This window comes from Cetorhinus maximus, chromosome 5 (assembly GCF_964194155.1).
Source record: "Cetorhinus maximus chromosome 5, sCetMax3.hap1.1, whole genome shotgun sequence".
Lineage (NCBI taxonomy): Eukaryota > Metazoa > Chordata > Chondrichthyes > Lamniformes > Cetorhinidae > Cetorhinus > Cetorhinus maximus.
The window spans coordinates 91546162-91561458 of NC_135883.1; the positions used below are offsets into that span (position 1 = coordinate 91546162).

At 44.1% G+C, this 15297-nt stretch overlaps 1 protein-coding gene across 4 annotated transcripts in view; it reads left to right on the top strand.

Moving 5' to 3' along the window:
- cep85l (centrosomal protein 85L) overlaps positions 1-15297 on the top strand; it is a 360923-nt gene that overhangs the window by 119371 nt on the left and 226255 nt on the right. Inside the window, exon 1 of one of the 4 annotated variants that reach the window (XM_078542194.1) lies at positions 4437-4551. The exons of the other annotated variants lie outside the window; for them this stretch is intronic. Within the exon in view, the coding sequence (XP_078398320.1) occupies positions 4500-4551 (52 nt within the window). The 5' untranslated portion in view covers positions 4437-4499. Of the gene's footprint in view, positions 1-4436; positions 4552-15297 lie in introns of those variants that run through there. 4 annotated transcript variants of the gene reach the window in all.

A 15297-nucleotide genomic window follows, 5' to 3' on the forward strand; every position in this document is an offset into this window, starting at 1 on the left:
ATGCTGCAATGCTGACCCCCCGGGCCATACCAGCTTGCAGCAATGCTGACTCCTGATCCAAACAAGCATGCGGCAATGCTGACTCCTGGGCCACACTAGCGTGTGGCAATGCTGACTCCCAGGCCACAGAGTAAGGGGAAGACCTTTTAGAACAGAGATGAGGAGAAACTTCTGTAGCCAGAGAGTGGTGAATCTATGGAATTCATTGCCACAGAAGGCTGTGGAGGCCAGGTCATTGAGTGTATTTAAGACCGAGATAGATAGGTTCTTGATTGGTAACAGGATCAAAGGTTACGGGGAGAAGGCGGGAGAATGGGGTTGATAAACTTATCAGCCATGATTGAATGGCAGAGCAGACTCGATGGGCCGAATGGCCTAATTTCTGCTCCTATGTCTTATGGTGACCCCCAGGCCACACTAACATGCAGAAACGCTGACTCCTAGGCCACACTAGCATGCGGCAATGGTGACTCCTGGGCCACACTAGTATGCGGCAATGGTGACTCCTGGGCCACACTAGCATGCGGCAATGGTGACTCCTGGGTCACACTAGCATGCGGCAATGCTGACTCCTGGGCTACACCAGCATGCAGCATTGGTGACTTCTAGGCCACACTAGCATGCAGCAATGCTGACTCCTGGGTCACACCAGCATGCAGCAATGCTGACTCCCAGGCCACACTAGCATGCGGCAATGCAAACTCGCGGGCCATACCTGCATGCAGCAATGCTGACTCTCAGGCCACACTAGCATGCGGCAATGCTGACCAACAGGCCACACTAGCATGCAGCAATGCTGACTCCCCGGCCACACTAGCATGCAGCAATGTTGACCAACAGGCCACACTAGCATGCAGCAATGCTGACCAACAGGCCACACTAGCATGCTGCAATGCTGACCCCTGGGCCACACTAGCATGCAGCAATGCTGACTCCCGGGTCACACCAGCATGCAGCAACGCTGATTCCCGGGCCACACTAGCATGCAGCAATGCTGATTCCCGGGCCACACCAGCATGCAGCAATGCTGACTCCCAGGCCACACTAGCATGCTGCAATGCTGACCCCTGGGCCACACTAGCATGCAGCAATGCTGACTCCCTGGTCACACTAGCATGCAGCAATGCTGACTCCCAGGCCACACCAGCACGCGGCAATGCTGACTCCCAGGCCACACCAGCACGCGGCAATGCTGACTCCCAGGCCACACCAGCACGCGGCAATGCAATCTCCTGCTTAAAACCAAATGTAATTATGTCACAGCTGGTGGTCTGGAGTTGAAATTTGTAAATTGTATGAGGTGGTGGGGGTTGTTGCGGGGCATAGTGGTCCGGCCGTTGCTGGACTTGCAGGGAAATTATCACCAGCAAAGTAAACGAGCAATAGGGATGGGGCGGGGGTTGACTGGATAGTCCATGATTGGGAGAGGGCTTCTGCTCAGGCCGCAGAGGCCCAAATTATCCTTGTGGGGCCAAGAGGATTAATGACATTGATCTGGAGCTCCTGTGCCCAGGTTACAGCCTGACACAAGCTTTTGCTAGTGGCTTTGAGATTGTATGGGTCTTGGTTGGAGCTGTTATAATTGAATGCATGTCCTGATGACCTCCTGGGCCATTTGCTGGTAGCTGACAGGCCCTCTTCTGCTGGGCGGGGTGACTATCAGCTCCATGGAGGTGACCTCCCTGCAGCCATCCACGGGTCCTATGGAGCTGGAGGAACTGCTTGCCTGGCCCCTCTGGTTTTAAATTTTTCACTTACCTGCCTGACGGCACCTCCAATTTTGGACACTCTCTTGTTCTTTGACCTGCCTCAGCAGCACCCACTGGGAGCTGCTGAGGTTATAGAGAGTTGACCCTCTGATTGGATCAGCAGCATCCAGCTCCCACCTGCACCTGATAATTAGATGGCGAGTCTGTAGGTGGCCAAATAGGAAGCTGCTTCCAGGAAAATTGCTGAGCCAGTCCAACCACTTGCAAGGGAGGGCTTGAGACCCTCATTTGGTCCTGATTTTGGGATCCTGAAGCCCATGGGAAAATCCTGCCCAAGGTTTCATATTTTCAGGTTCAAAGAATTGAGTTTCATGCCTAATTCGTTTGCTCCAAACTTCCCTATTTCAGATAACATTCTTTCAGGGCTTCACTTACCATGGATTATAAGCACAGACATAGATGTTTCCAATTCAATGTAAGGGACTCAGGGAGTGCTTTAAGATGCAATGGAAAGTCAAATTGTTCCCTGGCCAATTATCTACTAAAACCTTTGTAAGACAAAGTCTTACATCAGACATTAGATGTTGTTTTGGCATCTGTATTTCATCTATTTCTCTGGTTAGATAAAACAGCAGATGTTTTTGATATTTGTTCTGTACTTGTTTTCAATCCCTGCCTGGCGTATTGCTAAGGAATGAAACTAAATACAACACAAAGAAGCACAATATCAGCTGCAAGTATATATCTGAGACCAAAATTGGTTCTGTCGATTATCTTACAGTGTCTCTTATTCTTGTCTTCCACTGTGGGGGAGCTGGGGGTGGAGGTTGCAGACTTTCAACTCTAGATAACATAGAACCTAAGGCAGTGGTGTAATGGCAGCTTTAGAACTGGTTTATTACACATTATGTGCAGGTGTCAAGGCATTCTCCCCCAGCTCATTTTTATTTTTGACACTTTGGCATATTTTTCAGCATTTTGAAATAAACCTTTGAGAAACATATATGTAAGTATTTTTAATGTGTTTAGTCTACATAGGAGAATATATCCCACTAAGCTGAACAAAAAAAGATGGTGAATTATGTGTCTAATGGCAATCTGCTATTAACATCCTGCCCAACACCTATCTTTGAACCATCACCAGGGAAAGCAGATTAATTTTAGTACTTATTGTCACGTAACTATAGTCGCTGACCTTAAAGTAATGTGCTGTGTTCTTTGAGGTGTTTCTGAGAGATGTGATAAGGTTCTTTATAAATTTAAGCCTTTCTTTTTAGATACACAAGAGGATGGAAATTGGTTTGCTTTGAGTCTATTTTCCTGGCATAAATTGGGTGTAAAGCATTTAGCAGTGGGCTGGCCTGTGTTGAATCCACATAGGTGTTGATCCTACTGCTAAATTTGTGGGGCCCATTCATCAGGTCTCTGGTCTTAGGCCTGAGAATTTGTTACTAGGGACCTAACAACTGTTGAAGAATCCCTTGTGGAAATGAATCAGTGATGAGTAGAGCAACCATCAGGTCAGGGTTTTTCCAATGGATAACAAAAGATATGTTTCTGAAGTATTTTTAAAAAATTCCTCCCTGTGGATCCAGGATATACAGGAGGGGTCCCCCAGCTCCAACGCTGTTGTTATCGTTTTCTCCCGCCCTGGCTCACAACACCAACCCCGCGCCCCCCCCCCACTTCATTAGCCCATTTCAACTTTCCTTCCTAGGACTTACCGGAGGGCCGTTGCCTACAAGGCAGACAGTGCAACATTAATGGTTCCCCTTGTGCAAACTGCCTATAGAGGTATGACCAGTACATGCAGCTCACCCTCAGTAAGCCCCAAGACCAATTTGCATTAAACTTGGGCCTCTTTGTTGGATTATGTGCTCCCTGTACAGTGCTTGAGCCAAGAGCCTGCCCAGACAAATATTTGCCCTGTTATATGTGTCCATTGCACATTATTGAAAAGTAGACCATTATTGGGCAATAAAATGTTAGAATTGCATTCTTTCACTTTTGCAACTTCAGTTTAAATCAATGGCAGACTCAAAGGAAGGACATCTGCTACCTGTTATATGTTAAAATAAGTTCAGAAAGTCTCAACCTAGCTTCCTGTTGATAATTATCAACAGCACAGAATTGCTCACGTTCTGGCTTAAAACTTGTGAACCTCAGCAAGAACATCAAAATGTCTGAGATCCCATATTGCAGTAGAATACCAAGGCTGAGCAGCATTGTTGAAGTAGAGGGAGCTTTTCCTGGCATCTGCCCATGCTACAGCTGGCCCAGGATGGTGACAGTGGATGGCAAAAATAGGAAGGTGGTGTATTCCCACGCATAGGCTTCCTTTGTCTTAACACACACAAGACAAATGTCACAAATCGTAAAGAGAAAAGTAGAAACTGGGCCTTTTGTTTATCTTACAATAGAGCATTTCAACGCAGAAAGCCTCTTTCTTTTCAAAATCTCAGTACTGCTTGGATTTATTCTATTTGGCATTTTTGCTCACAAAGTCATGGGACTTTGAGCAGTTGCTAATTCAGAGAAGTCTTTCATTTTTGAATTAGCAAGTCCAATAGAATGCGGATGTTGTAGGCTGGCCCAGGCTGAATACTTTCATTATCAGTTTTTATGGGAATTTTTTTTTGGTCCATCAATACAATATTTCAAACCAGTTAAAACGAGAAACGTATTACATGCACCCAGAATATAATGCATCAAAAGCTCCTGTGTGGTGGAAGATGCTGGTGTAAGTGCCAGCATGTGATATTTAGCACTGACTCTGATGGAGTTTGCAGGATGGTCGAGTTTATTTCGGGAGGGAGCCTGTGCTACTCGGGCTGCATGTCAGGTACTGAATAGCCCCTGCATATTGGGCAATTTGGCAGCTGCTGCTTTCTCTTCTGGGATGTTAATGGGAAAAATAATGGCAATATATGTGGTCTTGCCAGTGTTGCCTGTGCCCTGAGAACAAATGTAAAGAAATATAACACAATGATTGTCTGTTTAATCCCATTATTTTTAATATTAACCAAAACTGAGCTTACCCGGGTCTTTGTTTTGACAGACCTTGAATGGATTTTAAACTTTTGAAGCAATATTTTCATTTTGGTACCTTTTCCCTGAGAGCTTTTTTCATAAGCAAAATGTGGTATTCATCAATTATTAAAATCGATTAATTGCCAAGACTGTCTTATCTGTCATAATTATAATATGCTAATGAGTACTGCTAGTCATTAATTATTCTTGATGCTGAATAAATGCAGGGCTGTCAATGAGACTTTTAAATTTTGCCTTTAGCTACATAAAGATTCTTATACCCCATGACTTAGCCCCTCTAGTAAGAGCAAATTTGGTCTTGATTCTGAAACAAAAGAGGAAAATATAACTGGAAGCAGATTTAGGAAGATGGAAGTTGTCCCTCGTGTTTGCAGCACGAGGCCCTAGAAATTTTATTGGCAGGGCCTCACCTCCATGCCGCCAGTCAGCTTCCCACACAAATGGACGGGAATGGCTAACTGGCTAGCCGGTGGGAGCAAAGGTTCGGCCAGCAGGAGGCCGCTGATCAGCATGAAAAGGAAGGCAAGTCGGCAAGAAGCTAAGTCTCATGGAGGGGGTTTTATCAATGGCTGGAGCAGCTTCCCCACTCAGGCTAGAGTCCAATTTCTAGTCAGGGGCCTAGTGATGTCATTAGACTCCAGTCTGAATGTTTAATGAAGAACCACGCTGGTTTCAAGGAGTGCCTTTGACGTCTGCTCAGAAGAGCAGGTTATAATCACGATTGGTACAATGTGGGCAGGATATAAGCGGCTAAGTCACCCGGATGAATCCAGCTGCATAATTAATACTTTTCACCAGGTGGATAAAATTATTCTAAAGACTTCATGGAACAGATTTACAAATGACAACAGGAGGCCTGGTGGATTAGTTTATTTTTACATGGATGAGCTAGGATATGCTGAATGCCTTTGCACATCCTCATTTGTCTTTTGATCTTGAATTTAGGATCTGGGTACTTTGCCAAGACTGCAGCTTTTTTCTAGCTGGGTGAGCTAAGATTGCCTGAATGGTCTTCCCCATCAGTATTTTTCTTGCAATTTTCTGCTAAAGAGTCTTAAAACTAATTTAATCCCCCATTAATATTGCTCATTTGCTGCTAATGACACACATGAAGTTGACAGCACACGTACGATAAATATAAATCCAGTCATGCAGTAGATATTTTTCAATGTTGTTTTGGCACTCACTCGGCTTTCGGTTCAAACAGCAAACGATGTATTAAAATAAAAGAAAAAATGCTGGAAATGCTCAGCAGATCTGGCAGCATCTGTGGAGAGAGAAACAGGGTTAACGTTTCAAGTCCGTATGACTCTCCTTCAGAGCTAACGAGAGATAGAAATGGGATGGATCATCAAATCCACACTTTAAATGGGACAGACTAAAGTCAGAGCTAGCACCCAAAACTTGTACCTCATCCTCTCATACGGCTGGTGCAGGCCCTCTACACTCTCCATCGAGCTAGGGTTGACCTTCTGGCTTTATGGGAATGTCACTGTCACTGGGTCAAAATCCTGGAGCTCCCTCTCTAACAGCACTGTGAGTGTTCCTACACCACAGGGACTGTAGCAATTCAAGAAGGCAGCTCACCACCACCTTCTCAAGGGCAATTAGGGATGGGCAATGAATGCTTGACCCAGCCAATGATGCCCATATCCCATTAATGAATTAAAATAAAAGTATTGAGAGATGTATTGATCCAAGCGATAACAGATAGTGATGGTAAATTCTACTGCTCTCAATGGTCCAGAGTGCCTCATGGGTTCATTTTTGTAGGAAGAATGCGGAGAGACAATATAAAGTATGCGGTACAGCTCTAAAGTGTGTGCAGGAGCAGAGGGACCTGGGTGTATATTTGTATAAGTCATTAAAGGTGGCAGGACAGGTGGAAAGAGCAGTTAATAAAGCATACAGTATCCTAGGCTTTATTAATAGGGGCATAGAGTGCAAGAGCAAGGAGATTATGCTGAGCTTGTATAGGACACTAGTCGGACCTCAGCTGGAGTATTGTGTACAGTTCTGGGTGCCATACTTTAGGAAGGATGTGAACTCATTGGAGAGAGTGCAGAAGAGATTTACAAGAATGGTTCCAGGGATGAGAAACTTCAGTTATGAAGATAGATTGGAGAGGTTGGGACTGTTCTCCTTGGAGAGGGGAAGGCTAAGGGGAGATTTGGTAGAGGTGTTCGAAATCATGAGGGGCTGGATGGAGTAGATAGGGAGAAACTGTTCCCGTTTGTAAAAGGATCGAGAATGAGAGGGCACAGATCACTGTACACAATACTCCAGCTGAGGTCCAACTAGTATCCTATACAAGTTCAGCATAACCTCCTTGCTCTTGCACTCTATGCCCCTATTAATAAAGTCTAGGATACTGTATGCTTTATTAACTGCTCTCCACCTGTCCTGCCTCCTTTAATGACTTATGCAGATATACCCAGGTCCCTCTGCTCCTGCACACCCTTTAGAGTTGTACCCCTTACTTTACATTGTCTCTCCATGTTCTTCCCACCAAAATGAATCACCTCACATTTCTCAGCATTGAACTTCATCTGCCACCTATCTGCCCACTCCACCAACTTGCCTATGGGAAGAATTTTCCTGTCGGTGAGCGGGGGCGGGGCCCGCTCGCTGACGCGTAAAATGTCGCGCGGTGATGTTGGGCGGGCGTCCAGACATCACCGCGCGCCATTTAGGCGACTGTGCACCCACCGAACTGTCAAAGGCCTCTTAAGGCCATTAACAAAGTAATTAAAGCTGTTAAGAAAGCTACCTGTCCAATCTTAAGGTTGGGGGGCAGGCAAAGAGCCCAGGAGGCCTTCGCACTTTTCATGAAACCTCATCCACGGCGGGCTGAGGTTTCATGAAGGGTTCATTAATTAAATAAAATTTTTTGAAAAAATTAATGGACATGTCCCAGCTCATGTGACAGTTTCACATGAGGGGTCATGTCCTTAAAATTTTTTTTAACCTTTATTACATTTTTCACAGCTTAAACTAATCTCCCTGAGGCACCCCTGGGGAGATTTCTGTGCTTTTTCATGCACATGCGTGTAAGAGCACAGGCCTCAACTCAGGGAATCCCCCCCGCCTGCACAGGGAGCACTCAGTGCTTCCGGGTGAGCGTCACGCTGTGCGGGCCTTAGTTGGCTGGCCCACGTAAAATGGCGGCGCGCACCCAATTGGCGGTGTCGATCGGGTTTGTGCTCCCCACACAACCGCCCCGACGGGGGGCAAATTCAGCCCTATGTCCATTTGAAGTTCTACACTTCCTCCTCACAGTTTTACAATGCTTCTAAGTTTTGTATCATCTGCAAACTTTGAAATTGTCCCCTGCACATCAAGATCTAGATCATTAATATATATCAGGAAAAGTAAGGGTCCCAATACCGACCCCTGGGGAACTCCACTATAAACCTTCCTCCAACCTGAAAAATACCCATTAACTAACACTCGCTGTTTCCTATTACCCAGCTAATTTTGTACCCATGTTGCTACTGTCCCCTTTATTCCATGAGCTATAACTTTGCTCACAAGTCTGCTGTGTGGCATTGTATCGAATGCCTTTTGGAATCCATGTACACCCCACATCAATAACATTGCCCTCATCAACCTTCTCTGTTACCTCTTCAAAAAACTCCACCAAGTTAGTTAAACACGTTTTCCCCTTAAGAAATCCATGCTGGCTCTTCCTAGTCAACCCGCCTTTTGCCATGTGACTATTAATTCTATCGCAAATAATTGTTTCTAGAAGCTTCCCCCTGACTGGTCTGTAATTGCTGGACTTATCCTGACAACGGTTTTTGAACAAGCACGTAATATTTGCAGTTCTCCAGTCCTCTGGCACCTCCCCTGAGTCTAGGGGAGACTGAAAGATTATGGCCAGTGCCCCAGCAATTTCTACTCTCACTTCCTTCTATATCCTTGGACGCGTCTCATCCAGTCCTGGTGCCTTGTCAATTTTAATTACCAACAGTTTATCAAAGACCTGCTCCTTATCAATTTTGACCCCCTTCCAGTGACAGTTTCCTGCTCTGTCACCATGCCCTGGGCAGCATCTGCTTCCTTGGTAAAGACAGACGCAAAGTATTTATTTAGCACCTCAGCCATGCCCCCTGCCTCCATGTGTTAATTCCCTTTTTGGTCCCTAATCGGCCCTACTCCTCCTTTTACCACTCTTTTCCTATTTGTGCACTTATAGAAGACTTTGGGATTCCCCTTTTTGTTGGCTGCCAGTCTTTTCTCATAATCCCCCCTTGCCTCTGTTATATGCTTCTTCACCTCCCCCAATTAAGTTGGAGGGCGGAAGGGGCTGACGTAGGATTCCCGGCCACTGGCGGCAGGATGCCAGTTAATGCCAGTATGCTGGATCTCTCATGGGTACATTGCCACCAGCTGCCACTGCTCCCACACACACTGGTGGCATGAAAAGCTGCCAGTCTCTAATTGGCCAGCAGCTCTCAGCAGGCGGGACTTTCGCTGCTGGGGCCCTCAGTCAAGGGGAAGGCCCAACGATAGCCACCTAAATGCTTAAAGTGCACTTGATTCCGTCGAGCCTCCCCCAGGGACTGACAGGGGTTCCCCGCCAGTTTTCCAATCAATGGCAAGACCCCTGTTGGCTTGACAAAATTCCGGTCAATGTTGTAGTTGTTGGAAGCTAATCATTGCATCTCCAGGCCATCAGTTCCACAGGCAAGCAACATGAATCCAACCATCTTCAGTTGTTAAATGAATAATGTTCCCACCATCATAATATCAGGACTGTTTGCCAATAAAAATTCCAGTGATCAGCTCCAATCCAGTGCTACACAGGATTGGTAGCGTAATAAGCTGTGCTACTGGACTAGTAATTCCGAGCTCTACACTCTGTTGAAATCCCACCATGGTAATTTGTTAATTTGAATTCAGTTAAAAAATAATATGTAAATTTTAAAACGTTGGCATGAGTATAAAACTGATATGAAGCTGTCCAATTGTCATAAATATCCAATTGATTTAGCAGCATCCCTTTGAAAAGAAACATGTTTCCTTACCCAGTCTGACGATATATGACTCCAGTCCCACATCAGCATGATTGACTCTTAAGTGGCTCATCAAGCTTGACACAATCCATAACAGAACAATTCACCATATCAGTTACAGGGCAACTAGAGTTAATGCCAGCCTTGTGAGTGACGTCAACATCCAAGGAATTAATTAAAAAACCTCGATCAGTAGAAAGCCATTGCCCCCCAACCTTCAATGGCACCACCATCACTGAGTCTCCCATCATTGACATAATTGCCGTTGACCAGAAGTTTAACTGGGCCAGTCATATCAGCATTATGGGAAAAGGCTGTGTGCTCAATTCCTGACCCCCTCAAAGCCTTTCCTCCTTCTACAAGGTCCATCTTTAAAGTATGGCAGAATACCTGTCTGGGAGAATGCAGTTGCAATGATACTCAAGAAACTTGACATCATCCAGAACAAAGTAGCTTTCTTGATCAGTCCTTCTACCACTGGACTCAATATCCAGCCCTTCCATCACTGTAGTGTGCCCTGTGGCTGTAGTGTGTAGGATCTACAGGATACATAGGACCTCCCTCATGCACAACTTCTCTCACCAAGAGCAAACAGCGACAGTGTTACGGGAATAACACCACCTCCAAGTTTCCCTCCAAATTGCACACCATCATTTCTTGGACATTGCTTCATTGTCATGGTTCAATATGCTGCATGGGAGCACCCCAAGGATTATAGCATTTGAAGGAGAAGGCCCACTATTTCCTTGTCAGGGTAATTACAGAAGGGTGTTAATTATTGCCTTGCTGGTGTCATTGGCATCCCAACAAGAGGAAAGAATCACTCCTTTTCCTGTTCTAATAACAACTTTGTGACTGACCTTGCGTTATTGTCATTGGGCTTCAGAGCTGTTTTGTAGCAAATTTAATGTGATATTTGGATGGTAAATAGAGGCTGGGTATATTTTTATTATTGGTGTATTTATGATTCAGAACAAAGATTGCAACTTTTTTCTCACAAACAGTATTGAAATTGATTCTATGAAATACACAGGCTGCAGATATAAAATTAAAGCAGTGAAACACCACTGTGTGGTGTATGAGGTAATTAAAGCAATCCCAATTAGAAATGTGGCAAATGTTTAGACCGAGATATTTCTACTATGGGAGACTTTTCCTACCCACTGAAACACATGATGTGCCTTTCTGCTGCTGCACGGTATCTTATATGAAACAAAGGAAGCACAGTTCTTCACTGTACCAATAAACCACAAAGGAACAAGCAACACATCAGTGCAAAGGAGACTTGTTCATTAAGTCTGCCAGTTTCTGGGTTTTTTTTAATTTCATCATTTGGGACCCATTATGACATTTAACCAATTGACTGATGTCATAACAGCAAATTGGTTGCTGTATTTTCCTGCATTATAACAATAATTGCACTTCAAAAGTATTTAATTGGCTGTAAAGAGCTTTGGGACACCCCGAGGAGGTGAAACGTGCTACATAAATGCAAGTTCTTTCCCTTTAATCAGTTACAGTATTCAAATAGTGTGGTAAGGCCACTCATTTTGACAAGTACAAATGAGGGGGAGGATAGGAGCTAGGATCATTACTAGTATTCTGGATTTTAATTTGCTACTGATGAAATTTCACCCAAACTCTTTGTAACCAGAATGATTAATGCGATGTGACACAGACAGAAATGAAAAAAAGTTCAGAGAAATCTGATTTCAGAGCTTAATTTCCCTTGATAGAGCATGATGCAATGCATTCACATTAATTTACTTTGTGTCTTATTTTCCTCCAATTGATTGCCTTTTCATTTTAAACAAGTTAACTTCTTTTCAATTCTTTCACGGGATGTGGACGTCGCTGGCTAGGCCAACATTTATTGCCCATCCCTAATTGCCCTTGAGAAGGTGGTGGTGAGCTGCCTTCTTGAACAGCTGCAGTCCATATGGTGTAGGTACACACACAGTGCTGTTAGGGAGGGAGTTCCGGGATTTTGACCCAGCGACAGTGAAGGAATGGCGATATATTTCCAAGTCAGGATGGTGTCTGGCTTGGAGGGGAACTTGCAAGTTGTGGTGTCTCCATGCACCTGCTGCCTTTGTCCTTCTAGGTGGTAGAGATCTCTGGTTTGGAATGTGCTATTGGAGAAGCTCTGGTAATTTGCAGCAGTGCGTTTCTAGATGGTATACACTGCTGCCGCTGTGTGTCGGTGGTGCAGGGAGTGAATGTTTAACACGGTGGATGGGGTACCAATCAAGTGGGTTGCTATGTCCTGGATGGTGTCCAGCTTCTTGAGTGTTGTTAGAGCTACATTCATCCAGGCAAGTCTAGAGTATTCCATCACACTCTTGCCTTGTGACTTGTAGATGGTGGACAGGCTTTGGGGAGTCAGAAGGTGAGTCACTCAGTGCAGAATTCACAGCCTCTGGCCTGCTCTTGTAGCAGAGTATTTGTTCGCTGGTCCAGTTTCTGGTCAATGGCAACCCCCGGGATGTTGATAGTGGGGGATGGTAATGCTATTGAATGTCAAGGGGCAGTGGTTAGATTCTCTCTTGTTGGGGATGGTCATTGCCTCCACTTGTGTGGCACGAATGTTATTTGCCACTTATTAGTTGCAGGTCTGGCTGCATGTGGACATGGACTACTTTAGTGACTGAGGAGTTGTGAATGGTGCTGACCATTGTGCAATCATCAGTGAATATCCCCACTTCTGACCTTGTGATGGAAGGAAGGTCATTGATGAAGCAGCTGAAGATGGTTGGGCCTAGGACATTACCTGAGGAACTCCTGTGGTGATGTCCTGGAACTGAGATGATTGACCTCCAACAACCACAACCTTCTTCCTTGGTGCTCAGTATGACTCCAATTATTGCAGGCTTTTCCCTCTGCTTCCAGTTTTACTAGGGCTCCTTGATGCCACACTCTGACAAATGCTGCCTTGATGTCAAGGGCAGTCACTCTCACCCCACCCTGGGGGTTCAGCACATATGTCCATCGTTGGATGAAGGCTGTAATCAGGTCAGGAGCTGAGTGGCTCTGGCGGAACCCAGACCAACCATTAGTGAGCAGGTTATTGCTGAGTATGTACCACTTGATAGAACTGTCAGTGATTCCTTCCATCACTTTGCTGATGATCAAGAGTAGACTGATGGGGCGGTAGTTGGCCAGGTTGTATTTGTCCTGCTTTTTGCGGACAGGACATACCTGGGCAATTTTCCACATTGCCAAGTAGATGCTTGTGTAGTAGCTGTACTGGAATAGCTTGGCTCGGTGCCAAGCTAGTTCTGGAGCACAAGTCTTCAGTACTATTGCTGGAATATTGTCAGGGCCCATAGCCTTTGCAGTATCCAGTGCCTTCAGACATTTCTTGATATCATGTGGAATTAAGTGAATTGGCTAAAGACTGGCATCTGTGATGCTGGGGACCTCGGGTGAAGGCCAAGATGGATCACCTACTCAGCAATTCTGGCTGAAGATTGTTGCGAATGTTTCAGCCTTATCTTTTGAACTGATGTGCTGGGCCCTCCCATTATTGAAGATGGGGATATTTGTGGAGCCTCTTCCTCCTGTTATTTGTTTAATTGTCCACCACCATTCGTGACTGGATGTGGCAAAACTGCAGAGCTTAGATCTGATCCATTGGCTGTGGGATCGCTTAGCTCTGTCTATTGCTTGCTGCTTCCGCTAACTAATAACTATAAAGATTGCACAGAGAAGTGTTGAACAGTGCGCTACCAGGAATTTAAAAAGCCTGGCACCCAGTTTACATTACAGAGGTAGATCTAGACTTTGTGTGACAGTGTGAAACGAGAAATACTGAGTCGACAGTGTGTTTTACATCCCTCCTGTTGTCTTCAACAGAAATAAAAGATCCACCAATTAAAGATCAGGCCCACTAAGCAATAGGACCGTATAGTTACGTCGTGACATATAATACTTTTGATATATATTAGGAAGGAATAGAATACTATCAAATGATTTTTCTGTCTTGGAATTAATTTGTACAACATAAGTTAATAGTTATTTATGCTGAGAAAACATTGATCATGCTTTCATTTCTTATATAGTAAATATTTTTAAGAACCTATTTTTATATATATATTTTATGTTTTTTTACTAATATCAAATATCAAAAAAAAAATACAACTTTTCTCTGATATGCTGAAAATTGCTGAAAGACCCGATAGAACTAATTGGAATAGCAGGCAGCCCTTGTGCTGGTGCTTTTAGTTGAACAAAGCAGCAGTTCCTAGCCTAAACACCAGAGGGCATTCCTAACCAGCAATGCGACAGGATTAACGTAGCCTAGCCTGCAATTTCTAAATATTGTACTGGGAATGAAGGCCTATTACAGAATATGTTATATACATTTTTCTTAAAAAGATCATAGAAAATACATTTTAACCAGTATGCTGTTAGCGCGTTGTTAATATTTCCTTCCTCCGGCCTTTTAATCTTTAAATCTCTCACTCCCTCCTCACTTTACTATGCCCTGTTCACAAAGGTTGGCAGGGAAGTCAGTGTTGTGAGTTGGATTTTCCTCTGATTTTTTTTCCTGCCTTTTACACTTGACAAATACCATGGCTTAATTTCCTCTTTCATCAAACAGCCATGTTCTTGTGTTCGTATAAGGATCAACAGATTTTTAGGTACTAAGGGAATGAAAGGACATGGGGATTATGTGAGAAGGTGGAGTAGGGGTAGAAGATTGAGCATGATTTTGTAGAATGGTGGAGCAGGTTTGAAGATCCAAAAGGCCTCATTGAGCCCCTATTTTTTATGTTCTTAACGAAAAGTAGGAACTCACTGCATGGAACATATAAGTAGGAATGGACCATTCAGCTCTTCATGCCTGTTCTGCCTATGGAGATCAAGGGTGTAAGCCAGTTACATAGGAACATATAGAGATAGGAGACTGCTGATCCACATGAGCCTGTTCTACCATTCACTATCATGGCTGATCAGTGACCTAATTCCACATGCCTGCTTTTTCCCCAGATCTCTTAATAACTTTGGTTAACCTATCAATATATCAGAAATCTATCACTCTCAGAGTTAAAATGAACCTGGTGTCACCTACCATTTGTGGAAGAGGGTTCCAGGCGTCTACCACCTTTTGCATCAGGATGTCTTTCCTATCTTCACCCCTGAAATGCTTGGCTCTAATTTTTAGGCCGTCTCCTAGATTTCTCAGCCAGGGGAAATAGTTCCTTTCTATCTATCCTATTAGTTCCCCTTAATATCTTGAAAACTTTGACCAAATTACACTTAACGTTCTAAATTCTAGGATTTAAAACTTGGTTTGTGTAATTTCTCCTTTTAATTTAACCCTTGGAGTCCAATTATTAATTTAGTATATCTACACTGCACTCCCTCAAAAACTAATATATCATAAGGTGTGCTGCCCAGAACGAACAGAGTATACTAGGTATGATCCACGTTAACTTTGTTATTAGTTATTTAGTTATTAGTTATTTCCAATAGTTTATGAAGTTACTGGAAATGATTTTGATTTCTTCAGTTAA